We start from the raw sequence: 25,668 nt of genomic DNA on the forward strand, positions 1-25,668 counted from the left end.
CTGAGTTTATCTCGGTCTACCCTCCTCACAGATCCCAAACAGCCTCAGGTCCCTTCTCATTATACTCAGCCTTCCCTACCCATCCTCCTTCTCTTCCAGTAAACACAACCTTCGCCACCAAATATCCACCCAACACCGCAGAATCCTCGGCCTTCCCCACACCCTTCCACTCCACAAAGTATTCTGGTAGCTTGACGATTCTTGCTGAGCTGGGTACTTGCTGAGCACCGCTTGACATCATCGGGTAGAATGGTGCTGGTGTTGATCCTGAGGGTGTGTTCGCGCCTGTTGAGTCAGATGGAAAGCCAGGGCGGGAGGCGATTGGGGCGGTTGACGCGGAAGTAAGGACGTGTCGTGCGTAAATTTCTGCAAGGATGTGGGATGCTAGACCGGGAATTCTAGATCCGTGGCCAGTAATGATGATATTGTCCCATGCTTCTTGACGTTTCTCAGGGTCAGGAAGGGCGTTAACGACATGTGCGATTGCGGTGATGAGATCAGCATACTCCGACGACAAACCGAAGAGCGCTTGCGTAGCCTTGAAGCGATTTCGGTCAACAAGATAGTCCTTTCCTTCGAACTCGAACTTTGCGATTTCCACTTCCTTGTTGTCTTTCTGCTCTTCTTGGGCAGCTTCCTCTGCGGGAGCTTTGCCTTCTGCCTTTTCACGTGCCTTTTGCTCCAGGTATTCCTTCGTCTTTCCTGCTGCGACAATAGCGGCGACATCCTCAACATCCTCGGCGTCACCTGCGCCAGCCGCACCTTCGACCTCGTCAAGCGTTGGCAGATCACCCTCCACCAAGACCTCGACCAACCCTGATCGCTTCAGTGCTTCCGCTGCACGAAGGTTGCCTTCTACCAGTGCTGCCAATGCCTTCGTGAAGTGGTTTCCACCGATTGGCACCGTCGCACGTCCACCAACGGGGACTTGAGTCTCGCTGATCACCGTAACATCCGTCCTTGAGTATCCAACATCCACCACGAGCGCGCTCAAGACACCGTAGCCGTACGTTGACGCTAGGCCTGACTCAAGCGGTCTGAAGGCTTGACACCCGAGGTTTTCGATGAATAGTTGGGTCGCGAAGAGGAGTGATTGTTGTTGTCCGAGGAATTGTGGAGGATGGATCAAGAGGATGGGGTTGGCAAAGGAAGGTTGCAGACCCAGTGTGGTATGGAGAATGTGATACCTGTAGACCAATCAGTAAAGTGATACTAACTCTCACACATGTCTGCCTACCATAATCCCTCCGCCGCGCTCCAATTGACTACATCTCCGTTATGTACCGGCCACACGATCTCGCCCTCCTTGACGTCCTGCGTCTCGTAAGACTGCTGCGCATCCGACCGCTCAAGCAAATCTCGCTCAGCATCCTCTTCTGATACCAATTCCCACTGATCGCGTGTCGCTTTCGATGTTGAAGTCGTGCGCCGAACACACGAAAGGACGACGTGCTTCGGAGGAGCGAGGGGATCCTCGAGGCCGAGGATGGCGCGGTGGTATCTGTCGCCGACTTCGAGGATTACAAGGTGGTCATCACGGAAGGAGGGTGCCATTGTAGAGTGATCTGGGGTATATTGCGACGACGCGGTCTCGTACACATATCTCACGCCTGGCTACTGCACGGTAACGCGTTGGACGTCGGTAGTCACGTGAGCAGGCCGCCTCGTCGCCCAAAAGTGTTTCTATCTATCTTCTATTACTGTCTTGATCATTCCCTACCTTTCCCCACTGGCTAAACGATCACGGAGCACCGGCCGACCGGAGGATATCCATTGGATTTCGGACCCCCAACGACACGCGCTCGCCTCAACAAGGTGATCTGGGCAGTACTTAGCGCGATGCCTGTGCAGGTCGCATGCCCCACCAAAATTTGGGTTGTTGAACGGGATAGCTATATCGGTTCGATATCACCTTACTCTCTCACCCATCCCTCCCTTCCCCATCCGGACTCTTGGTGTATTAAGCGGACCACCATTGTCTCGATATAAGACCCCAGCGACCGCCCGTCCTCCAATTTCCCACACCCTTTCAGACCAACGAGCCCTTGACGGGATTGATCTTGAGCGAGGAATAAGGAATATCGACCGCTCCCCGCAGCCTACACGTTCACGAATTCCTTTCTTTCAATAACCGACAATGGAGACCGGCTTCGCGACCCCACACGTCCAGACGACTCCTCGTCCGCTCACCCTCCAGCACGGTTCCCTTGAGCACACCGTTTTGATCCCCAACACCTCCTTCCTTCTCGCTACGCAGCTTCGCGACTCCTTTCACTCTACTCTTCCTACGCCTACTGAGGGATTTGACCTCGTGGAGGAGCCTTCAAGCGTGACTGAGCTCGTTGCTAGGTTTTTGGGACACGTTGCAGCGGCAGCTAAGCAAGAGAGCGGCGTTTATGAGGAGGTTCTTCGAACTGTTTTGGCCGAGTTTGAGGCAAGATTTTTGAACGGAAATGAGGTTCACGCCGTTGCGACCACGCTTCCTGGCGATGCGGAGAAGCACCGCTTGGTGATCAAGAACTACTACCTCGCCCGCACCCTTCTTTCCAAAACCATCAAGCCTCACCCGGCTGCGCTCTTCCGCAACAACACCTCCAATATCTACGCTGTTTTCGGTGGACAGGGTAACATTGAGGAATATTTCGATGAGTTGCGCGACACCTACGACCTCTACGGTGCTCTGGTATCTGAGTTTGTTGAGTTCATGGCCGCTGTATTGGGCAAGTTGGCCAGAGATCCTAAGGCGGCTGGCGTTTACTCTAAGGGTATGGACGTCATGACTTGGTTGAACGACGCCGAGTCTACCCCCGAACTGGACTACATGGTCTCGGCACCTGTGTCGTTGCCTTTGATCGGTGTTACTCAGCTTGCACACTACGCCGTTGCATGCAAGATCCTCGGCCGTAACCCCGGAGAGTTCAAGGACTACTTGTCCGGTACCTCCGGTCACTCCCAGGGTATCATCACCGCTGTTGCTGTCGCTCGCTCCAGCTCATGGGAGAGCTTCTACAAGGAGTGTGCGGTTGCCGTTACCATGCTCTTCTGGATCGGTTGCCGTGCTCAGCAAACTTATCCCACTACTGCCCTGCCACCATCGGCTTTGCAGGATTCCCTTGGCGCCGGAGAGGGTACCCCTACTCCTATGTTATCCATCCGTGACTTGCGCGTCAAGGACGTTCAGGCCCACATCGATGCCACTAACCAGCATCTTCCCGAGGACCGTCACATCGCCATCGCCCTCATCAACGGCCCCAGAAACGTTGTCGTCACCGGTCCCCCTCAGTCTTTGTACGGTTTGAATTTGAGGTTGCGCAAGGTTAAAGCTCCTGCTGGCTTGGAGCAAGGCCGTGTGCCCTACTCTGAGAGGAAGCAGCGCTTCGTTAACAGGTTCTTGCCAATCTCCGTTCCCTTCCACAGCAAGTACCTCCAGGGCTCCTGCGAGGAGACCATCTTGTCTGACCTCCAGGGTCTTGACTTCGAGGGCGACATGACCATCCCCGTCTACCACACCGGGTCCGGCGCTGACTTGCGTGAGTTTAAGGATGTCAAGAGGGAGTTGGTTGAAATGATCTGTCACCAGGTCGTTAACTGGGAAACCGCTACCAAGTTCCCCGGTGCTAAGGCTATCATTGACTTCGGTCCTGGTGGTATGTCTGGTTTGGGTGCCTTGACTCACCGCAACAAGGATGGAACCGGTGTCCGTGTCATCTTGGCTGGTGCTCTCGAGGGTAACAACGCCGAGATGGGCTTCAAGCCCGAGCTCTTCGACCGCTCCGAGCAGGCTGTCAAGGTTGCTGTTGACTGGCTTAAGGAGTACCAGCCCCGTCTCGTCAAGAACAAGGCTGGCCGTATCTACGTCGACACACCTTTCTCCCGCTTGTTGGGTAAGCCTCCCGTGATGGTGGCCGGTATGACCCCCTCCACCGTTCCTGCTAGCTTCATCTCTGCTACCATGAACGCTGGTTACCACATCGAGTTGGCTGGAGGTGGTTACTACAGCCCCGCTGCCATGACCGCTGCCGTCAAGGAGATCGAGGACAACACCCCTCCCGGCTCTGGTATCACCATCAACATCATCTACATCAACCCTAGAACTTACCAGTGGCAAATGCCCCTCGTCAAGACCCTCCGTGACTCCGGATACAGGATCGAGGGTGTTACGGTCGCTGCTGGTATTCCCTCCATTGAGATCGCCAACGACCTCGTTGCCACTCTTGGCTTGAAGCACATCTCCTTCAAGCCCGGATCTGCCGATGCCATCCAACAGGTTATCAACATTGCCAAGGCCAACCCCCACTTCCCTATCATCATGCAGTGGACTGGTGGTCGTGCCGGTGGACACCACTCCTTCGAGGACTTCCACGCTCCTATGTTGAGCATGTACTCCGCTGTTCGTCGTTGCCCCAACATCGTCCTCGTTGCCGGTTCCGGTTTCGGTGGCGCTGACGACACCTTGCCTTACTTGACTGGTCAGTGGGCTCTCGACTACAACCACCCTCCCATGCCCTTCGATGGTGTCTTGTTCGCTTCCCGTGTCATGACTGCTATGGAGGCCAAGACCTCTACTGGTGCTAAGCAGGCCATCGTTGACGCTCCTGGTCTCGTTGACTCCGAGTGGGAGAAGACCTACAAGGGTCCCGCTGGTGGTGTTATCACTGTCCGTTCCGAGTTGGGCGAGCCTATTCACAAGTTGGCTACCCGCGGAATCGTCTTCTGGAAGGAGATGGACGACACTATCTTCAACTTGCCCAAGGAGAAGCGTGTCGCTGCCCTCAAGGTTAAGAAGGACTACATCATCAAGAAGCTTAACGCTGATTACCAGAAGGTTTGGTTCGGTCGCTCTGAGGCCGATAACCAGCCTTGTGACTTGGAGGACATGACCTATGCTGAGGTTGTCCGCCGCATGGTTGAGCTCATGTACGTCAAACACCAGGGCCGCTGGATTGACAAATCTCACCGCAACTTGACCGGTGACTTCTTGCGTCGTGTTGAGGAGCGTTTCACCCACGAGGAGGGTAAGCCTTCTTTCTTGCAGAGCTTTGAGGCTTTGAACCAGCCCTTCGAGGTTGTCGACAAGTTCTTCGAGGCTTACCCTGAGGCTAAGTCTCAGTTGATGAACACTCAGGATTGCCAGCACTTCTTGACCCTCTCCCAGAGGCGCGGTCAGAAGCCCGTTCCGTTCATCCCGATTTTGGACGAGAACTTCGAGGTTTGGTTCAAGAAGGACTCCTTGTGGCAGTCTGAGGATTTGGAGGCTGTTGTCGACCAGGACATTGGCCGTATCGCTGTCTTGCAGGGTCCTATGGCCGTCAAGTGGGCCAGCAAGGTCGACGAGCCTATCGCCGAGATCTTGGACGGTGTTCACGACGGTCACATCAAGAGCTTGAAGGAGCTCTACTACAACAACGATGAGTCTAAGATCCCAACCGTTGAGTACTTCGGTGGTGCTGTCATCGAGGAGGTTGAGCAGGAGCTTAACGACTTCTTCACTACCAAGGAGGAGGCTGGTAAGACCATCTACAACCTCTCCGCTTCTTCGACCAACGGTGCTCTCCCTGAGGCCAAGAAGTGGCTCGAGCTCCTTTCTGGCCCCTCTTACTCTTGGCGCCGTGCTTTGCTCACCTCTGATGTCTTCGTCCAGGGTACCAAGATTCAGGAGAACCCCATGAAGCGCATTTTCGGCCCTCGTTACGGTCAGCAGGTCCAGGTCGCCGATGACTGTATCGTCGTTTCTGAGCTTCGCAACGGTGAGCTCGTTCCCGCTGCTGAGGCAAAGCGTGACGGTGACAACATCTCTGTTGTCATGTATGAGAACCGCACCATCGACGGTCAGGTTGCTGAGTTGAAGTTCCTCTTCACCTACCACCCTGAGGTCGGCTACGCCCCTATCCACGAAGTTATGGAGGGTCGCAACGACAGGATCAAGGAGTTCTACTGGCGTCTTTGGTTCGGTCAGGAGAAGTTCGACATTGACTCCAAGGTCACTGACGTTTTCGAGGGTGGAAAGGCTACTGTCCAGGCTGAGGCTATCAAGGAGTTCTGCCACGTCGTCGGCAACCAGTCAGAGACTTACGTCGCTCGACCTGGCAAGACCGTCCAGGCCCCTATGGACTTTGCCATCGTTGTCGGATGGAAGGCTATCACCAAGGCCATCTTCCCCAAGGCCATTGACGGTGACTTGTTGAAGCTCGTTCACTTGTCGAACGGTTTCCGCATGATTCCAGGTGCTCAGCCTCTCAAGGCTGGTGATGAGGTTGAGACTAACGCTACCATCAACGCTGTTATCAACAACGAGTCTGGTAAGCTTGTCGAGGTCACTGGCACCATTACCCGTGCCGGTGAGCCCGTCATGGAGGTCGTTACTCAGTTCTTGTACCGTGGTGTCTTCAACGACTTCGAGAACACCTTCCAGCGTACTACTGAGAAGCCTATGGAAATCACCATCTCCTCCACCAAGGACTTGGCTGTCTTGCAGTCCAAGGAGTGGTTCCACCTTGAGGACGACCACGAGTTGTTGGGTCAGACCCTTACTTTCCGTTTGAACTCTTTGGTCAGGTTCAAGAACAAGACTGTTTTCAGCCATGTTGAGACCAAGGGTCAGGTTTACTTGCAGTTGCCTACCAAGGAGGTCATCCAGGTTGCCTCTGTTGAGTACGAGGCTGGTGTCTCACACGGAAACCCCGTTATCGACTACCTCCAGCGTCACGGTCGCCCTATTGAGCAGCCCGTTGCCTTCGAAAACGGAGGATACTCCGTCACTCCTTCTCCGGATGTGCTCAGCTCCCTCTCCGTTGCTCCTCCCAGCAACTCTCCCTACGCCCAGATCTCTTCCGACTACAACCCCATCCACGTCAACCCCTACTTCGCCAAGTACGCTCTCTTGCCTGGAACCATCACTCACGGTATGTGGTCTTCCGCAAGCTGCCGTCGCTTCGTCGAGACCTTCGCCGCCGAGAACCGTCCCGAGCGTGTCAGCTACTACGAGGTCAAGTTCTTGGGTATGGTCCTTCCCAACACTCGTTTGGAGACTAAGTTGTCTCACACTGGTATGATGAACGGTCGCAAGATCATTAAGGTTGAGACCTTCAACCAGGAAACTCAGGAGAAGGTTCTCGAGGGTGTTGCTGAGGTTGACCAGGCTAAGACCGCCTACGTCTGTACTGGTCAGGGTTCTCAGGAGCAGGGTATGGGTATGGAGCTTTACGATGCTTCTCCCGTCGCCCGTGCCATCTGGGATCGTGCCGATGCTCACTTCTTAGCCAACTACGGTTTCTCTATTCTTAACATTGTCAGGAATAACCCTAAGGAGTTCACCGTTCACTTTGGTGGACCTAAGGGTAAGGCCATCCGTCAGAACTACATGTCCATGGTCTACGACACTGTTGAGGCTGATGGTACTACCAAGTCCCTTCCTATCTTCAAGGGTATCGACGAGAACACCTCCTTCTACACCTTCCAGCACCCCACTGGTTTGTTGTCCGCGACTCAGTTCACTCAGCCTGCCCTTACCTTGATGGAGAAGGCTGCTTTCGAGGACATGAAGGACAAGGGTTTGGTGCAGCAGGGCTGCTCCTTCGCCGGTCACTCTCTGGGAGAGTACTCTGCCTTGGCTTGTATCGGCGACGTTCTTCCCATCGAGTCTTTGATCGATGTCGTCTTCTACCGTGGTATGACCATGCAGGTTGCTGTCGCTCGTGATGCTGAAGGTCGCTCTGAGTACGGGATGTGCGCTGTTAACCCTAGCAGGATTTCGAAGACTCTTAATGAGACTGCTTTGCGTTTCATCGTCGACCACATCTCTTCCCAGACTGGTCGCTTGCTTGAGATCGTCAACTTCAACGTTGAGAACCAGCAGTACGTTGCCGCTGGTGAGCTCTTGGCCCTTGACACGTTGGCGAACGTTCTCAACGTCTTGAAAATGCAGAAGATTGACTTGGACAAGTTGATGGAGCAGTTGTCCATTGAGGATGTCAAGAAGCACCTCTCTGAGATTGTTGCCGAGTGTGCGAAGAAGTCTGAGGAGAAGAAGGCCAAGAACGGTGGTGTCATGAAGCCGGAGCGTGGTTTCGCCACCATCCCTCTTCCTGGTATCGATGTTCCTTTCCACTCCTCTTTCTTGCGCAATGGTGTGAAGCCTTTCCGCGGTTTCTTGGGCAAGAAGATTTTGCGTACTCGCATTGACCCATCGAACCTCGTTGGCAAGTACATTCCTAATGTTACTGCCAAGCCGTTCCAGATCTCTAAGGAGTACTTTGAGGAGGTATACAAGCTTACCGGATCGCCTAAATTGGGTGCGATCTTGAAGGACTGGGAGAAGTATGAGAACGCTTAAAGGCGTGCAAGATAGTTGAGAGGTATACAATGTTGTCCGCGGCCATGGTTCGGCCTAATGTCAAGGGTACTATATTTTGGGGGTTCATTACTTGGCATATTACTGTGCATGCTTAGCTTTGTTTTTTTGGTTTGTTATATTTTCTATTATTCGATACACAGAATCTTCACACGACTCATAGTCCTCCTCTATGCTCCTCATTTGCAGTCCTGCGATAGCGGTGATCGGATGTCGATCCAGACGAACCCCTATGGCAGCACCTTTTTTGTGAAGTCGATATCATACCAGGTAATGAATGACCTCTGGCAGGTCAGTGTCTTCGAGATGTATTGCGTCATGATCGATGGGGAAGGTACTGTAATATGCCTGCAGCGGTACGGCGCGTCCGGGTTGACGGCTCGTACATCCATGTGATATTCTCAGCATCGGGCCGTCTATAATCACCGAAGAGCGACTTTATAAGCATCAAAATGGGCTGGTCCTCCTTCCTCAGGTCTGAAATGTTTCCCGCAAACAAGTTCGCAGCTGTGAGTCGGGCAGCAAACTCCACCCTCAATTTGAATGGGAAGAACGCCGTCGTCATAGGCGGTACTCGTAGGTTACTTCCGTCCTTCTAGGCTTTCGGCTTCTGACGTCCATTGTAGAAGGTATTGGTGCTGCGATCGCCCTCCGATTCGCTGCTTCTGGTGCGAACGTGCACATCGTTGGTCGAAGCACCGATGCCGCTCAGGATATCATCTCACAAGCGAAAGAGCATGGAGCGAAGGGCAATCTGACGCACGAGCGGGCGGATATCTCAAGTATGGCTTCTATTCGGAAGCTCGCGAACTCCATGAAGGAGAAGTACAAGGACACTGGTATTGATTACCTCGTTCAGACCGCTGGCGGTCCGCCTTCGGGAAAGATTATCGAAGGCCCGGAGGGCATGGAGAAAGCTTTTGCACTGCGTAAGTAGGCGACCGAACCCGCGCGTACGTGATGCTGATATGTACGACTCATAGAATGTATGGGACGGTTCTATACGGCCTACTCTCTCATTCCTGTGATGAACACACGATCAGGTCCAGCTAGGATTGTTTGGGTGGCAGCTCCAGGACAAGGATACATGTCTCTTGACTTTGATGACATCGAGCAACGCAAATCATCACTGATCCCTCGCACCCTTCGACAGGGACTTCGTGACTCTGCTTTCCTGGACAGTATGGCAATTGAATTGACAAAGAGGAACAAAGACAAAGTGATCGTTCATCACGTCTTCCCTGGACTTGTGAACACGAACGCGATGGTGAACCAAGGGTTTCCGAAATGGATGGTACAGTTCGCAAACTTGGGAAAGAGCTTTGTGACACGACCTCCGGAGGACATGGGTGAGGTTGGTGTGTATGTGTGTACGACACACGACTTTGGCAAAACGGGCGAGCCTTTGAGATTGGATTCATGGGGAGGGAGATTGAAAGAAACAGGGTGGGTGGGTGACCCGCAGAACCGCGAGAAACTCTGGGATTGGGCACTGAAGAAGGCGGAGTCGGCGGGACGTGAGAAAGGATAGGATTGCAGCTGGAAAGGAAGTTATGTACGCTACGAATGGCCAGTATGATTCTCGAAGGCCTTGTAAAGTCTCAGCGATTCATTATGTTTATAATCTAACGTTATGGACGGATAAATAAGGTAATCAAAAACCAAGATTTCATATTCCAAGAGAGTGTGTGGTCCACCTCACTATTACTCCAAAAGTATCCTAGATGTCGTAACTATTGATCATCCGAAAGTTATCGGGATAGGAGGCGTGTGCCGAAAAAAATAAAAACAAAAAGGTCGAAGTTTTAGGTCTCCGTCAGCGCTTTACCAGCGACGGCGGACGGCGGGGATAGTGCTGTTGCCGAAGGGAGCAACAATAGAGGTGGCGGCGGGAGCGCTGCTCGCGGCGCTGCCAGCGGTGGGGCCAGCAGTAGCGGCCGAAGTAGCAGAGGCAGTGGAAGCAACGACGGCAGAGGCGGAGGAAATGGCGGAGGTAGCAGAGGCGGTACCGTTGGCAGCCTTAGAGAAGGGAGCAACGATCTCGAACTCAATCTCATCGAGACCGGGGAGGAAAGATCCGGCAAAGAGAGAGTGGAGCTCGCTGACGAACTCGGTACCGAAGATGTACTCTACGGCATCGACGGCAAGGGTCAAGTACTTGCCCTCAGGGGTGTAGGTCTTGGTGGTAATAACATCACGCTTGGCGACGGCGGACACGGTGGAGCCGATCATCAAAGCACCAGCCTCACCGGCGAAATAGACAACATCGCCGGAGGTGGCAACGAGCTCACCGTCGGCGTTCAAGGTGAAGACAAGGGCGTCAGTGTCGTTGGAGGCAACCAAGAGACCGTTGTTGGCGGCAACGTAGAGACGCTGGAGCTCAGGGACAACGAGGGAGAACTCCTCGGCGGAGGAGGCAGAGTTGTTGGAGGCCATGGTAGCGTTGGCAGCAACGGCGGAGGTAGCAGCAACGGTAGCGTTGGAAGCAGCGGAGGAAGCGGGGGCAACGGTAGCAGTGCCGTTAGAAGCACCGAGACCAGTGGGGAGGACAGCGCCAGCGCCAGAGCCAGTGGAAGAGGCGGTGACGGTGGAAGTGATGGTAGAGGTAACGGTGGAGACAGCTGCGGTGGAGGTAACGTAAACGATGGTGGTAGCGGTGGAGACGGTGTAAGTAGAAGCACCAAGAACCATGGTGGTGGGGGTGGCAAGGGAGGGAACAGCCAAGGTGGTGGTGACCTCCTGGGTGCCGGTAGAGACGGCGTAGACATTCTGGACCTCGACGGTGTTGGTAGCGACAGCGGTGTTGTCAACGTACTCGGTGATGGTGATGGTCTTGCGAGCACGGATCACATCAGAGTAAGCGACACCGGCAGCGGCAACAGAGGTCTGGACGTAGTAAGAGGTGGTACCATCAACAACGGAAGAAGCGACAGCGTACTCAGTAGTAGCGACGGTGATGGTCTGAGCAGGGTCGGTGACGATCTGGTTGTAGGTGACAGTAGGGGCAGAGTGGCAGACAGCGGTCTCGGTGGTGGTGGCAGTAGCCTCAATCCAGGACGGTGCAGCAGCGGAAGCAGCAGCGACATCAGCAGCGGCGGTGGAGGTCTCGACGGGCCACTCATCGATGGTGATGGTGATGGTGGTAGTCATGGTGGAGGAGACAGAAGCGAAAGAGCCAGACGCGAAGTCAGAGGCGGCAGCCGCAGCAGCGGCCACAGCAGCACCAGCATCGGCAGCGGAGGAGTTGCTGGCAACGGTCGCGTTAAGAGCGGCGTCGGTAGTGTTCACCGAGGCGAGGGAAGCCTGAGCAGCGACGGGGACAACGACAACGGTGTCGGCGTTATTAGCGGAAGCGTCAACGGTAGCGTTGACGTACTGACGCCTGTACATGGCGGGAGTGGCCGAGACGAGGCCAGCGGACAAAGTCGCCGCGATGATACCGGCGGAGAAACGCATGTTGAAGATTACGGTTTGAAAAAGTAAGAGAGTCGAGTTAGTTGGAAGCTGCGCAGAGCTGTTGAAAAGACTGTAAAGGGTTGGTCGTTAGAAAGAGAGAGAGAGAGCGACTCGGCTACTGGCGTTTGGCGATGGACGGAGGAGCAGAGGAGCGAGCGGGACGCGCAGTGTTATATACGATGGCGCTAGACGGGGCGGTGTTTGTTATGATGCGTGGCGGTGCGCGCCCAAGCGAGGGCGATTCCAGGAGGCCCCTGGCACTTCGGATGGGCCGCCAGGAATGCGCGCGCCTGTGTGGGCGTGTGGGCGGTTGGCCCGCTGGGTCCCTGCGCGATTGCTGAGGGGGCCTCGACGCAAGGTACATGATGCTCCAAAGTCACCGCGCGTCCCTCCGAAGCGTATGGCGTAACCGCTGTGGCTTAGGGGTCAAAGTCGAGGAATGTTTTGGTGTAGCCCTTAGAAGAACATATATAATATACACACGTGTGGGCGAGGATAACCGAGAGAGAAAGTAACATTCTCGAGTTCATTCCAATATCGGATCATCTCCAGGCCATACCTAGGTCCAGGCTACGGGAAATTGCATAGTTGGCTTGCATTCTCGATAGGTATCTCCGCTCATCACATCACATACTTCATTCCATCGTACAGGTCCTCAGATGAGAAAACGCATGTGCAGAGCATCACACATACATACTTCCCACACGTGCCGAAGCTTAATACAAACCCTCTCCGTGTCCACCAATGATCGCGAAAACAGTGCCAATGGCAGCGATCACAACACGGCCGTAGTTCCTTCTCTTCCATTTCACCAAGCTTTCCTTGGTCTGCTCACCGTTAACACCGTCAACCTTCATGACCTCACCCATCAACGGCTTCAAAAGGTACTTGGCGTAGGGCGTCAGCGAGAGAGCAGCGGTTGCGCAGTAGAGAAGGTAGGGGTGCCGGCCCGACCGTGGGGAAAGGGCGAAAGCGGCGAGGAAGGAGGTCGCAGAAACGAGCTGCAGAGGGAACACGACGTCCTTGGTCGACTTCAAGGCAACGTGGAGGGCCTTAGGAACTGATTCGGATGCTGCTTAATGATGTCAGCATTCATCTGCCGTACTTTGGTAATGCACCTACTTGGCAAGCCCAACATGGCAGGGACTGTCGAGAATGACAGCGCAGCCAATGATCCCTGCGATTAAACGGTCAACATCGCATCCGGCATAGAGCGCCTATCGAATTGGCATACAGTGATGGCTCCCAATGAAACAGTTCCTGTACGACAAGCTGTCAGCATACATCATGATATGAAACAGGATAGCATGACTGCGTACCAATGACCTTCAAGGGGGTAATGATATACCGAGTGTTCTCCATGTTGATTTCAATTCTGTTCTGTTTGATGTTGAATGATCCAGCTGCTGTCAGTTGCAAGGCACGACGTTGAGCTGCAGCAGCGACGGATACGAACGCCATGGCTACGACCCAGCTGTCACCAGAGCGAGAGCTTATTTGGAATAAGGATGGAGAATACATAATGGATATGAATTGAACAGAAACAACAAGCAAAAAGAGCAAAAAACGAAACCGACAAGCCCCCGAGCACCAGCTCGGTCCACTTCAGCCTTTCCCCAAAATCTAACCTGTAAGACAAAGGGGGTATAGTACAACACAACTCCCTTGCCCGGAAGACAATAAATAGGTCGAGAGTGGATCCCAGATGACGGCCAACGGATCCACTCCACAATAAAAACACTGTCAACACGCTTTCTCCACTCACTTTATCATACTTCCACGCACTTCCCCCATCGCACCACGTATCGTAACATGCAAACACGCACCAACTCATGCATCGTCTCCGTAAAACTTCCTCAAGTACTTTTCAGCTTCGGCGTATTCCTGCTTCACCACTGGTAGAATCTCCTCAATCCTCTTCATCGCGGTCTCCTCATCAATGGGCTCAGTCCCCGACTCGTCCTTCTTTGCTCCGAAATGCTGGATACGCTCACAAGATGCCTTCACTTTTGTCAACCCGAGAGCGGCGGAAGATCCTTTCAGGAAATGACCCAATGAAGAAAGTTGATCAAGATCCTTCTCTGACCTGTTCATACGATATTACGTCAGCATGGGTTTTCCCGAAGAATGACAACACGCGATGGGGAAATAACGTACAGTGCTGTCTCCATCTCGACAAATGTGGTGTCTGCCTGCTCGAAATAGTTCCAAACGATGCTTCTGCTGAACTCGCGGTCGTCCTCGTCGTCCATCTCGAGGAGCTGGTCGAAGGTGTTGTGATCAATCAAGTCGCCAGCCTCGTCAGCGGCATTGGGGGTAGTTTCTTCACGGTCTTCAGCAGCGTTGGACATGGTGGATGACAGCAGAACGATTGAAATGGGAAGCGAGTTTTTCGTCCTTGTGTACTCTCTTGTTCGTGGGTCGATCGTGAGGGCCAGTCCAAGATGTCTTGCGTTGAGATTTTGGAGCCATCAAACGCCGGATCGTTGTAAGCGCGCCCTGCCGCACCGCACCACGCACACACACGCACATGGCTGTCCCAACGTGCGTTCATCTCGTTCTTATTTGCAAGAAGATACCTAGGTACATACATCAAATTCACTGCTCTTACTAGCCTATTTAATCCTTCGTAACATGGTGAATCGACTCCGCCAGATATTTGACGTTGTCCGATGAGATACCCGCGACCGAGATACGTCCATCCTTGGTCAAGTACACAGAGCGCTCCTTCATCAATCTCTCCACCTGCTCCGGCTTCAATCCAGTAAAGCAGAACATACCAATCTGCGAGGTAATGTGGCTCCAGTCGTGCTTAGATCCCAACTCCTCAAGGTGATTCTTCAACTGCGTCCTCATGGAGATGATCCGGTCAGCCATACCCTTGACCTCGCCCAACCATTGCTGGTTCAACTTCTCGTCACCAAGAACCTCAGACACCAACCTCGCACCGTGAATGGGAGGGTTAGAGTACATCGCTCTCACGATGATCTTGATCTGGGAGTCGACCTTCTTGGCTTCCTCCGCAGAGTCACACATGACGGAGAAAGCACCAGCACGCTCACCGTACAATCCCATGTTCTTGGCAAAGGACTGGCAGAGCGCAATACGGTGACCCTCTTTGATGAAGTGACGGATGGCGAAAGCATCCTTGTCGACGTTACCGGAAGCGAAACCAAGGTAAGCAGCGTCAAAGTTGACAAAGTGACCACGGCTCTTGACGGCGTCAGAGATCTGGCGCCACTGGTCCTCGGTAGGGTCAACACCAGTAGGGTTGTGAGCACAAGCGTGCAACAAGATGATGCTACCCTCAGGCGCAGCCTTGATGTCCTCGATCATACCGTTGATATCGAGGGAGATGTTCTCCTTGTCATAGTACCTGTAAGACTTGACCTCCAATCCCGAATCCTTAAAAATGGGAGTGTGGTTACCCCATGAGGGAGAAGGAAGGTAGATGGTCTTGTTGGGGTAGAATTTGTTGTAGAAGGCACCGGCGATCCTCAAAGCACCGGTACCGGAGATGGACTGAGTAGCAGCGATCTTACCCTCCTTCAAGTCGGTAGAGTCGGCACCGTAAGCAAGCTGCGAAGCAAGCTTGGTGAAAGAAGCAACACCGGTGATGGGTGCGTACTCCTTGTCCATCTTCTTCTCGGTGATCCTCTTCTCGGCCTCGAGGACGGAAGGAAGGACGTAGGGTTTGCCCTTGTCATCACGGTAAGCACCGACACCAAGATTGATCTTATGGGAAGCGGTGTCCTTCTTAAAAGCCTCAGTAACACCGAGGATCGCATCCGGAGGACCCATGGGGACACTGCAAAAGTCATAAGAGTCAGTTCTCAGGAAATCAACCAAAGCAGGGATTGCAGAGTACGTACTGAGCCCAGGTGCTCACAGTGCGGAGACATTGGAGACGAGTAGTCGAGCGAAGAGCGGTTCTCACAGACAACATCACTGCTGATGGTATGGATGGTATGGAGGTCTCAATTGGCGATGACCGAGCGCTGGAGATGACGGGGTCCAACTACGTGCGCGCGCTAGGGTAAACGCGGGGGAAGCTTGCACCCCAATTTTTAGGTGGGGCTCCAAGTGGAAGAAGGGTGAGGGGGGGGGGGCTGCTGCTGTTACGATTGCAGTCGGGAAGGATTCGGGTTTATATAGGCGTTGCTATTTGCAATTGACTCCGCCTTGACCAATTCACATGTGTTGCTCACTTTGCCGAAAAGGAGGCTCGGCGCGGATCAGGCTGAGGCTGGGCTCCGGATCCTGAACCTCACATTTGCGTGCTGCAAGTTCATGCCCAGAGCGTAACGGATACAACCCAAAATCTGTACTCAAACACGATATGTCAATGCCAAATCCTCAAGCGACTCATGTTCCTTCATCCCCTGCGCTCGTGCCTTCCGTGATTGCTACCGCGGTTCTGTGCCTGGCGGTCGGGTATTACGTCGGTCTTGGATCATCCCTGGGCGTCTCCTCCTCGAACAATACCCGCAGCAAGAAGAAGGATGCCGAGCCCGTAACAGACTCAGAATCCGAATCCGAATTCGAAGCAGAGGAGGAGGCAACGGACTCTGAAGATGAAGCACCGGCAACCACCGATGCTTCTGCCAATACCTCCGAAGAAGCCAAGCTCGTCCTCGTCGTCCGTACAGACCTCGGCATGACCAAAGGCAAAATCGCCGCTCAATGCTCCCACGCAACCCTCGCATGTTACAAATCCCTCCTCAGACATAACCCGGCGCTCTTGCAGCATTGGGAGTCGGCCGGACAACCTAAGATTACGTTGCAGACGAAGGATGAGGAGGAGATGTTGGTTATGCAGGCGAAGGCTTTGAGTTTGGGATTGGTGGCGAGGGTTGTTAGGGACGCGGGTCGGACGCAGATTCCTGCTGGGTCGGCGACGGTGTTGGGTGTTGGACCTGGACCGAGGAGTGTCGTTGATGAGGTAACCGGGCATCTGAGATTATACTAGACATGTGGAATGTGTAGGCGTTGAAGATGTGCATTCAGAAAGTGTTTATCATTTCCTGGAGATCTCTGATCGCGGTGCTTGCGTTGTTGTGATGGTAATAAGTCATCGTCGGTGTGTTCCTTCATAAATGGCCTCTTATATGCTCATCTCCGGACGCACTCACCCTTCCGTTACCTGACATACAGCACCAAAAGCCTTGCATAATCAAGTGAATGTTGAAGCAGACCTGCTTATGATCGAGCGGTGTATTACAAAACTCAAAGTTGACCGCATACAGCCGTCACCATCAGCTGCCCGCCTGTGTACGACAACCTGTGATCCTCACGTTGAATAGGCTCTCACATGAATAAAGCTGGCCGGTATCAAGTTGAATGACAAGCATTTTGTGAGCATATATCAAGGGACGAGTCGCACGCATGATGATCATGAACTCTGGATGGTTGTGGATACTCGTACGTTATTTTCACGACCATATGCGCAGCTCAAGTCAGTTAGGGATATGGGAACATGCCCTTGACGCGCGGCGGTACCCGTGGGAAATTCGAACGCTGGTGTGTTCCAAAGTCGGGATTGAATCACCTAGCACGTACAGCTGCGGTCATATGACTTCCTACCTACTTGGGTGCGGCTCGAACCAGTAGCCAATGTTGGTCGAACGCACGTTTGGTGACACTTTCATGAACATAATAAACAGCCGCCCAGTAACCACCGCGGCACAGCATTCATTCGAGCTACTATGTAGTAGAGAGGTGGGGCGGTAACAAGGAGGTCATAGTGCCATTCTGGCAAACAAGGCACGCGCATATGGGAAGCCATGAACAAATCTAAGGGTGAGCGGCCGTTAAATCGAAGGTGTTCAATGTGTTCCATGGCCGCGACAGCTGCAGTTGCAATGACTGTTCTGGCAAAGGACAATGCCTAAATCCAGCTCTCAGCAGACCTGATCTGCGCAAATGTCTATACGCCTGCGCCATACTACAGTGTTTGGTTGAAGAATTCAAGTTATTTGAATATTCACTTAATGGCAAACGCGCGATCGCCGGCCGCGGCCGCGGGTCATGGGCATTGATGTTTCTGTGGCACCTGGCTACCACTACATCACAAAATTTATCACTGGTTTTACTTTTTGTTCTGTGTGGCTCAGAGTTATTCTAGAGTTATCCTGAGCTGTACGCTTGGTCAACATAGAGAGTAGGAATCTAGACCATTCACACGCTTGCCGCAATGGTTCCGTGACAACGGTCAGTGATGGGACCGGCAACCATTGTGGTGCTCGTTAATGACGGAGGGAAAGATCGGACCTAGGCCAGATAATAGTGTGTGCCGCAGTGGTTACCGAGCAATGGCAACAGGATCACCCGGTAACCATTACGGCAAGGAATCAACCAGAGGGTAACTCAAATGGGGAACTTGTATTGCAAAAGACCCACCCAAGAACATCAATAGACGCTGTGCCGCAGTGGTTACCGGGCGGCCCTGCTAAGATTGGTGCTAAACCTAATCCGGACAGGCCGTGGGATCTTCCTTCGCGCGTTCGAATCGCGTCGGCGTCGATTTTTGAGGTTACATGATGAATTAGACGCTATCAATCAAACAGTTATCCCTGTCTGAACACATAATGTTGAGAGATGCCTACTCTGATCACCTTTTGCTATGGCAGAACCTATATCCATGATTGGGAGTGCTCGCTTCCGGCACGAGGTATCGATCGAAGGTATCAATATCACCTGTATACGTCCTCTGACTTCTACACCTAGACGGTATAACCCCGGGATCCTGTGGCCGACTGATTGACATCAATTGAGGTAAATCAGGAGTGTGGAAAGTCAGATCGGAGAGCATACGGGATGTACTCAGTGTTGCCATACTCAATCAACGTCGCCAGCATCAAGTTGCAATTGGAACATCTACACTCTTCAGTGAACAGATGGCAAAGGTAAGGCATAGCTAGAACATTGATATGTCTCGTATTATATTACAGTAAACTTCTATGATCTTCACGGCCGAATTCCGCTACTCGACGTGCGAGTAGCCATCCACCACGCAAGTTGCGACACAGGAGTGCCACACGAAGGTTACCGAAGCTGACACGACGGACGATCTCTCACCGCTCCGTTACTTTCCTTATCCTGCTGCCTCCGAGAAGGCGGAAGAGGAAAGTGCGCCCCGAATGGACGCATCGGTGATGGAGGTTCATGTCGTCCGCGCTGCGCAATTTGAAGGTGCGCGGGGCACGTGATATGGAGTGTGGGAAGACTTGAACCATTATTGTCCAATTGATTATGCTATTATGCCCAGATCCCAAACATTACCATCCTTCTCATCCCCGAATCCATAACCTACGTCATTTTACCCTTCCCATTACCATGACCAAGTCCAGCACCACTCGGGATGTTTTCACCATACAAAGCCTTAACTTCGTACACGATGACCTCCAAACTGCGCGCGATCGCATTACCCGGCAATACGATACCTGCAATTGCTGCGTACTCCTTCCTCTGATGAAAGTTGGATCGTTCACCCGCCCATTTGACGTCCTGATCCCTGTCCCTCATGACTTGCACGGGTGACCTCATAAATGGAGGAAGAGGTCGACCCAGAGCAAGCGAAATACTTACGTGATGGAATGTACTCAATACAGTCTCATAGAAAAGCCTGAACGATGGCTTGTCGAGCAGCTCCGCCAATAGTTTCTCATCGTCCTCGGTGAAAGCATCAATCTGGAGATCCATTGTCGCTAGCAAACCTGTGATGATGAGCATGTGCTTCTGGATGTTCATGTATCTCTCCCGTGGCCATCTTCCACGCAAGACAGGTTCATACGCGGTAAAGCTCATAAGTTGCTGCTGGGAAGCTGCCAGACCAGTCAGCTTTGCTCTCGCATTCCTGATGCGCTTGTTCAGTTCGCGAGGCTGAACACCCGCAGCTTCGGCAGCGATTTTGGTGTGTACGATAGAGTACAAGTCACCCGCGAACAAACAGGACTGTGCAAGCTCGTCGCGAACGAGTCTGCGACCGGTGATCAGGGACGGGAAGATTGTGAAGACGAACGATACGACAACTCCTGCAACAGTAAGCAGGACTCGGTACCCGAAAAGAGCGGGAACAGAGAGGTAAATTTGTCCACCGGCCGACAACGCTGCACGTCCAAGCTTCATTTCGGCAAGCTCGTAACCCACAATGAGTGCCTCCGTGATCATACTCATCAACGTCGGCAGGAAGTACAACACCGGATTCTTGATCTGCACGTAGAACTGGGGGATTAAGCTCAAGAAGTAGAGCGGAATAATTGCGGCCGGCTTTCTCCCGATCTCACAAGCCAGGAGACCCAACACTCCTCCAACAACAGTTCCGATGAGACGCATGATGCCGGTCGAGAACGCTCTGCCCGCAATAGGCTGCAAACCCAGCAATACGGTCAGCGTGATCCAAATCAACCGATACTGGATGAAAATCTTGATACTGCTGTGGAAGTATGCGGGAAGCGTACACGCAAGCATAGCAATAGCCGCTCTTAGACCAAATGCACTGGTAGAGCCTTGCATAATCTGCCCAAACCTCCACAAGAGGATGAATGGCTTGCGATACCAACCAGGCACGGGCTCCATCTCGTCCTTGCTGTCGAGGATTGACCACTGTACGTAACTGCCGTCCGAGTACTCCTGTCCCCGACCTTCTTCTTCTTTCTTGCTATCGAAGGCTCCGACAATTGCTTTACGGAATGACCGCAACGAGGGGAGACGAAGACGTAGATGGGTCATGGTTCCATCCTGGTGTTTGGCATCTGCGAACTTGGACATGTCAACCAAGGTACGTGCCGCAGTGTAGATAAGTGACTCGTAGTACAGAATCATGTACAACGGAGGCGAGAATGACCGATCCTTCTGCTTCAAAGCTTCGAAGCCCTCTGTCCGGTGTGCCCAGAACTCTGCGATTATAGCTTCGAACCTTGGCAAGAAGAGGTCATCCTCAGGCGTTCGATCAAGCGTCTTGTCATGCTTCTTCATCCAGGCAACGTACCACGGTGCACGTTGGTAAGGTCCAAGACGGAGGGTGCGCTGGATATGTGTAATTGCCTCCTCACATCCAGTGATAACGTCTCCACAACTCCTCTTCAATAACAGCCCAGCCTCGCGCAAGTTGTCCTCTGAGACCTTTTGCCAGATATCAGGAGAGGTGTCAACCTGTCCGTTTCGGTAAAACCAATGACTCTGCTGCTTAGCGGTCTCGATGTCATCTTCATTGAGGCCGTCGACATGGCGAACGTAGATGTCTCGTTCAACTGCGCGGATGTTTCCTAAACCGATGACAGGGACGGCAAGCTGTCGGACATGTTTGTTTAGTTCTTCCAGATCAGAGGCCTTCATGTAACCAAAGACAACTTCACGCTTTGCCGGACCCTTGAGCATGGCCAGTTTCGCCAACAGGCCAGTCAGTCCTTGGACCATAGTCCTTGCCACCGTATCGTTGTTGTTCTTCTGCAACGGATCCGTCAGGAAAGACTCATGCTGTACCCTCAAGACCTTGGACGCGAGTCCCAAGATTCCCGAGACTGTCTTTAGGTACGGCAATCGTCCATTAACGATCGGCGGTACGAACAAGTTCACTGCACATTGCACTGCAACACCCAGCAAAATCGCGGTCAACAGCCTGCGGACAATCATCGTCACGTATCCGAAGTTCGGGAAAACATGAGCTTCCGTCAACAGGATACCAGAGAAGATTCCACCCATGATGATACCGAACAGAGCTGAAAGGCCGAGTTTGACTTTGAGCACGTTGAGAAGCCATGCAGCGATGAACAGGAAGGTTGCACATAGTGCGGCTGGTGCGGGAGTATAGACGGCTTGTAGTCGCGTCGCGGAATCATATTGAGCGAGTTGCGCAGGACTCGTGATGCCGAGGCGGGTTGCCACCAGTACGGAGGAATCCTGGTGACGGGACAGTAGTGCCATGCAAGCCGAGAAAAGGACATAGGGTACGAAAGCGCACATAATGAACTGGTCGATCCGTCAGTAACGTGTCTTGATTAGAAGCCAGGACTGTACGCACCACTGCAATGATAACTCCCTCAAAGAACGCACCCCTAGGCTTCCATGTCCCGAACAATGAAGCGATAATTAATGAAACATAATAAAGCGTCGTCTCGATACGCATCACGTCTTCGGACTGCGACAAGGCCGCGATGATCCCCAGTCCGAGCGCAGACTTAATCGCGAGTAACAAAGTGACCTTGTCTGGTTTGACGTTATCCCAATTCCATGATTTCTTAGCGGAAGAGGGTGTTGCAGGAGATACAGAGTCGTGCTGCTTTTCCTGCTCCAACTGAAGGGTCTCGTCCGTATCACTTCGAGTCGTCCGATCCATGTCGGACGTCGACATTGTTCCTTCCTGTGAAGAGTCGATCGTATTTACCGGATCAAAAGGGTTCGTTGAACGACCTATCGATATCCCATGTCTATCTTGAGGCGGACCGGTTAATGAACCCTCGAAGTACCCGTGACGTCTGCGGGCTGGGATCGCGCAGCTACCCGCACCTGAACGTGCCCCAACGGGAAAGGTGCAGAAAGGTGCAGCGGGCCGCAGAGATCGTGCGAACAAGAAATCCGCAAAAGGAAATCCTGCTACTTCTAATCAAATCGTGCAGCTCTTGGAGACACCTGGTCATATATAGACGTCACCTTTTGCTAGCTGGAATCTTGGTGCCTTCGTGGATATAGTCAGCGAGAATTCCGTTTTGCAAACTTCCTCCTCTACCAACTCGTCCTCCTTCTCTATCAAGCAGGAAAAGCTATCGACCGCTTCAGAAGCAGTCAAGAAAGCCACTGAACACTCTCACTCTACAAAAACAACTACACAAATCAGCATGGCCGGATGCACGACTGCTTTCGCCAACTTCTTCAGCTCCGTCCTCCCTAACCGTCCTGCCAGGCGTGCGGCCGAAAAGGACGTCAGGAAGAACAAGGTCGGGATGACCGTCCACTCCTTGAGAAAACCCAACGTTCGCTACCAACGCGCTCCTGCTGCTGGCACGAAGCCTATCATCACCACTGACGTTTCCTCCCCGGGCCTCGCCAAGCGCGACTCCGGATCGGGAGCGTCAAGGAGGAGAAAGATTTGAAACTCGAGACCGGGGTAGCTAAGGCTATCAACGAGAACGAGAAGCACAAGGACGTTTGTGACGAGACGTCTTTTATCTGTAAGGAGACCGAGGAGCACTCCACCACCGCTGACTCCCCGGTCACCACGGTCGACGAGACGAAAGTCAAGTGCCCCGCCATCCACTATGGCTTGACCGATGAGGGGAAAATTTACTGGGTCGAATACTTTACCAAGATGGCTGCCCCTTCCGCGCTCAAGGCCAACCCCGAAGCGCTCGAGCCGGATGTAGCATCTCTTTCGGCTCGCGCCCCCATCCCCGCGGCTACCGCGCAAGAGGCTCCCAAGTGCACCCCACTTGAGACCAAGGTTACGATCGCAGCTGAAGTTGACAACTCTACCGAGAAGGAGAGAGCTTCTCCCTGTGATGTGAAGGAGATTGAGCACGAGGTGGAGAAGAACGACATTAACGTGGAGGTGTTTAGCGTCCGCAGCAACGATGAGGGTAAGAACGATAAGACCGATGTGGAGAGAATTGCGATGATGTACGAACAGATCAGCGCCAGCGCCCATATTATGGAGAAAAGGCAAATAATCCTCGTCACCCCTCATGCGCTCGAGGCCCCCATCCTCACCTTGACAGCGCCTGACGATGAGGCTCCTCCGCTATCCCCCGTCATGGTCACCACGGCCGAGCAAGCCATGTGCCGGGCAAAGTACAGGCTGTTTCTTGGTTGCGAGTTTCAGTTCAAGAGGAACTTGGACAAAGGGTGTATGGAGTATGACAAGCTCAAGGGCAGGGGTAAAATCTCCCATGATGAGTGCAAGTCGCTTAAGGTCAGATTGGCGCGCCGGGTATGTTGGAGAGGAAAGAACGAGAAAGGAGAGGATGTGATCGTTCTGAGTGACAAATCGCACAAGAATGGGACTCGAGAACTTGTTGTTACTAGGGCCAGGAAATGAGCGGGAAGATAAGCGTCGTACATGAAGAACCTTGTTCATATGAGGTTGACATTGATGAGGATAACGGGCTTGAAATTTGAGTGATAACGATTATCAATTCATAGGTTGCTTGACATTTTCTCTTCCCCGCCCCTCACCAGTGTCACTTTGGTCTCGGGTGCCTTTAACCGAGAACGCGTGGTGGCAGCATTGTAGCGCACCGCACTAGCGTGCAACCGTGTGAATGCCGCATTAGGAGTCGCAACGATCGAGCAGGTACAGGAGATAATGCTTCAGCACACCTTTTTCGGAAACGTAGATTATACACAGTACCGATAGTAGGTGTCGTCATGACTTGTCGCCACAGACGACCTAAAGCTTGCGGTATTCTTGTCGCGACTCTGTCCTCGTCCAACTTCCAACTCTACCAACGAGCACGAAAAGTCCAGTTAATCTCTCTCAACGCCTCTCAGACGTTCTCAAAACCACAATCAAACCAACTTATCAACAATGGTATGCTTTATCGCTCCCGTTATCAGCGTTTTTGCTGCTCTTGTCCCCGAACGCAACGCGAAGAAGGCGGAACTCGCGTCGATGAAGGGCCAGTTTGCCGTTCATTCCCCCAGGGATGCTGGAGTTCGCTACAAGGGAATTACAACTCCCGCTCCCGTTGGCAAACCCGCTGGTCCGCGCCTGTTTCCCACCACAGCTGCCATAACCACCGCCGCCGCTCCGGCTCCGAGGGAGCTTGAAGAAGCCGCCGCTTAAGAGAACGCGAAGGAGGAAATCAGCAACGAAGAGAAGAGCGAGGAGAAGAAAGAGACGAAGAACCACATGCAACGGATCATTCCACGCGTCGACCCCGCCAACCACCCCCTCAACGAAATATTTGCGCGCGAGTTCCTTACCGAGTACGTGAATCGCGCGCCCACCGGCCCCACCACAGTCACCATCGAGCCAAAGAAGCCTAAGGGCCCCGTGATCGATGAACGAATGACAGCGGAAGAAAAGAAGTACTGGGAGACGTACTTCAACCAAAAAACCGCCGCCGGTACCACGGTCACGCCCGAGTAGAGGAAGCCCAAGGGCCGTCTCGTTGATGAGGGCATGAAAACTGACGAGAAGAAGGAGTGGGAGGCGTACTTTGGAAAGCAGGCCACCACCAATAAGGATACCACCGTCGAAGTTGGCAAGGCCTTCGTTGAGACGGTGTTTAACCTTACTGAGCTCCAGAAGACCAGGTGTTCCCTTCCTTACGCCAAGATCGAGAAGATCTTGAACACTGACAAGGAGAGGGACGCCGAGAAGGTGTACATCAACGAACCCGGGCTTGACTGTAACCAAGCTTATGGTCCCTCCTACCGCCGCTGACCTTCCTCACGTTACTCTAACTGCTGCTGAGGACGCAAACATGGGCTCCCCTGCCATGACCCGTGTTGCTGGAGGTCTCGGTTTCTCCTTTGCCACGAAGAGGAACGTCAAGAAGGGGGGAGCCGTTAAGCTCAAGGAGGAGAAGAAGGCTGCTGCTATGCCAATCCACAAGAGCATTCTTCAGACGACATGTGCCAAAGCCCTCGGGCAGCGCATGTAGTCTTGAGGTGGGCCGGAGCATGACTACGAAGGAGAGTCCGGAGGGGATAGGAGACATGAGGCGTAGTTGACAATGGCTTTGACGACGAGGACGAACGAGTTGTGCATGTTAAGTGAGGTCGCTGAGGGGCGTCTTTCTACTTGGCATAGCATAACATGGATGGGAGGAAGGAGCTTTCAGTCCAGCTTCGTGGGATGTAAGCATTCCAGTTGATCGACTCGCTTGTCATTCCCCTTCGCTTGTTTCTTTTTGGGGGGGGGG

General features: G+C 53.1%; 11 protein-coding genes and 1 non-coding gene across 12 annotated transcripts; 6 read left to right on the forward strand and 6 right to left on the reverse strand.

Moving 5' to 3' along the window:
- Positions 1-25: 25 nt before the first annotated feature.
- Positions 26-1,554, reverse strand: SAICODRAFT_16403 (actin-like ATPase domain-containing protein; the record flags this gene model as incomplete). Its single annotated transcript, XM_019165652.1, has 2 exons — positions 26-1,187; positions 1,238-1,554. 2 exons carry the CDS (start codon positions 1,552-1,554, stop codon positions 26-28), a joined length of 1,479 nt encoding a protein of 492 aa, XP_019027510.1.
- A 583-nt stretch (positions 1,555-2,137) lies between these two features.
- FAS1 (fatty acid synthase subunit beta dehydratase) lies at positions 2,138-8,332 on the forward strand (the record flags this gene model as incomplete). The annotated part of the gene is made up of 1 exon (XM_019169041.1): positions 2,138-8,332. The coding sequence occupies one exon, from the start codon at positions 2,138-2,140 to the stop codon at positions 8,330-8,332; it is 6,195 nt and encodes a 2,064-aa protein (XP_019027511.1).
- Positions 8,333-8,832: 500 nt separating this feature from the next.
- On the forward strand, positions 8,833-9,881 carry SAICODRAFT_22774 (NAD(P)-binding protein; the record flags this gene model as incomplete). Its single annotated transcript, XM_019166639.1, has 3 exons — positions 8,833-8,926; positions 8,977-9,279; positions 9,334-9,881. The coding sequence occupies 3 exons, from the start codon at positions 8,833-8,835 to the stop codon at positions 9,879-9,881; spliced, it is 945 nt and encodes a 314-aa protein (XP_019027512.1).
- A 146-nt stretch (positions 9,882-10,027) lies between these two features.
- Positions 10,028-11,806, reverse strand: SAICODRAFT_225097 (uncharacterized protein; the record flags this gene model as incomplete). Its single annotated transcript, XM_019166592.1, has 1 exon — positions 10,028-11,806. The coding sequence occupies one exon, from the start codon at positions 11,804-11,806 to the stop codon at positions 10,175-10,177; it is 1,632 nt and encodes a 543-aa protein (XP_019027513.1). The 3' UTR covers positions 10,028-10,174.
- Positions 11,807-12,522: 716 nt separating this feature from the next.
- SAICODRAFT_4582 (uncharacterized protein) lies at positions 12,523-13,168 on the reverse strand (the record flags this gene model as incomplete). Its single annotated transcript, XM_019168827.1, has 4 exons — positions 12,523-12,878; positions 12,929-12,983; positions 13,041-13,066; positions 13,126-13,168. The coding sequence occupies 4 exons, from the start codon at positions 13,166-13,168 to the stop codon at positions 12,523-12,525; spliced, it is 480 nt and encodes a 159-aa protein (XP_019027514.1).
- Positions 13,169-13,567: 399 nt separating this feature from the next.
- Positions 13,568-14,252, reverse strand: SAICODRAFT_28579 (putative histidine phosphotransferase HPT1p). The gene is made up of 2 exons (XM_019167175.1): positions 13,964-14,252; positions 13,568-13,892 (listed from the first exon to the last, which is right to left on the reverse strand). The coding sequence occupies exons 1-2, from the start codon at positions 14,155-14,157 to the stop codon at positions 13,637-13,639; spliced, it is 450 nt and encodes a 149-aa protein (XP_019027515.1). The 5' UTR covers positions 14,158-14,252; the 3' UTR covers positions 13,568-13,636.
- A 173-nt stretch (positions 14,253-14,425) lies between these two features.
- Positions 14,426-15,815, reverse strand: SAICODRAFT_87175 (aspartate aminotransferase; the record flags this gene model as incomplete). The annotated part of the gene is made up of 2 exons (XM_019171478.1): positions 15,679-15,815; positions 14,426-15,614 (listed from the first exon to the last, which is right to left on the reverse strand). Exons 1-2 carry the CDS (start codon positions 15,750-15,752, stop codon positions 14,426-14,428), a joined length of 1,263 nt encoding a protein of 420 aa, XP_019027516.1. The 5' UTR covers positions 15,753-15,815.
- A 136-nt stretch (positions 15,816-15,951) lies between these two features.
- SAICODRAFT_108063 (PTH2-domain-containing protein) lies at positions 15,952-16,956 on the forward strand. The gene is made up of 2 exons (XM_019165301.1): positions 15,952-16,285; positions 16,412-16,956. Exons 1-2 carry the CDS (start codon positions 16,146-16,148, stop codon positions 16,773-16,775), a joined length of 504 nt encoding a protein of 167 aa, XP_019027517.1. The 5' UTR covers positions 15,952-16,145; the 3' UTR covers positions 16,776-16,956.
- Positions 16,957-18,220: 1,264 nt separating this feature from the next.
- On the forward strand, positions 18,221-18,328 carry SAICODRAFT_t9. Its single transcript has one exon. It is a non-coding gene; the product is annotated as a tRNA-Ser (tRNA).
- A 770-nt stretch (positions 18,329-19,098) lies between these two features.
- On the reverse strand, positions 19,099-22,229 carry SAICODRAFT_16411 (uncharacterized protein). The gene is made up of 2 exons (XM_019165653.1): positions 21,828-22,229; positions 19,099-21,775 (listed from the first exon to the last, which is right to left on the reverse strand). Exons 1-2 carry the CDS (start codon positions 22,155-22,157, stop codon positions 19,115-19,117), a joined length of 2,991 nt encoding a protein of 996 aa, XP_019027518.1. The 5' UTR covers positions 22,158-22,229; the 3' UTR covers positions 19,099-19,114.
- A 412-nt stretch (positions 22,230-22,641) lies between these two features.
- On the forward strand, positions 22,642-23,837 carry SAICODRAFT_4587 (uncharacterized protein; the record flags this gene model as incomplete). Its single annotated transcript, XM_019168829.1, has 2 exons — positions 22,642-22,830; positions 22,881-23,837. The coding sequence occupies 2 exons, from the start codon at positions 22,642-22,644 to the stop codon at positions 23,835-23,837; spliced, it is 1,146 nt and encodes a 381-aa protein (XP_019027519.1).
- An 813-nt stretch (positions 23,838-24,650) lies between these two features.
- Positions 24,651-25,407, forward strand: SAICODRAFT_22782 (uncharacterized protein; the record flags this gene model as incomplete). The annotated part of the gene is made up of 3 exons (XM_019166643.1): positions 24,651-24,875; positions 24,903-25,124; positions 25,162-25,407. The coding sequence occupies 3 exons, from the start codon at positions 24,651-24,653 to the stop codon at positions 25,405-25,407; spliced, it is 693 nt and encodes a 230-aa protein (XP_019027520.1).
- Positions 25,408-25,668: the final 261 nt, after the last annotated feature.

Source organism: Saitoella complicata, assembly GCF_001661265.1.
Source record: "Saitoella complicata NRRL Y-17804 unplaced genomic scaffold SAICOscaffold_1, whole genome shotgun sequence".
Classification (NCBI taxonomy): Eukaryota; Fungi; Ascomycota; class Saitoellomycetes; order Saitoellales; family Saitoellaceae; genus Saitoella; species Saitoella complicata.

Bases quoted from the DNA above. Each gene is read 5' to 3' on its own strand.
- SAICODRAFT_28579 (XM_019167175.1), bottom strand. From the start codon at position 14,157: ATGTCCAACGCTGCTGAAGACCGTGAAGAAACTACCCCCAATGCCGCT. The intron at 13,893-13,963 runs GTACGTTATTTC...TCGTATGAACAG, and splicing joins GTCGAGATGGAGACAGCACT to GTCAGAGAAGGATCTTGATC.
- SAICODRAFT_108063 (XM_019165301.1), top strand. From the start codon at position 16,146: ATGTCAATGCCAAATCCTCAAGCGACTCATGTTCCTTCATCCCCTGCG. The intron at 16,286-16,411 runs CAATACCCGCAG...CGATGCTTCTGC, and splicing joins CTGGGCGTCTCCTCCTCGAA to CAATACCTCCGAAGAAGCCA.
- SAICODRAFT_16411 (XM_019165653.1), bottom strand. From the start codon at position 22,157: ATGTCGACGTCCGACATGGATCGGACGACTCGAAGTGATACGGACGAG. The intron at 21,776-21,827 runs GTGCGTACAGTC...CGGATCGACCAG, and splicing joins AGGGAGTTATCATTGCAGTG to TTCATTATGTGCGCTTTCGT.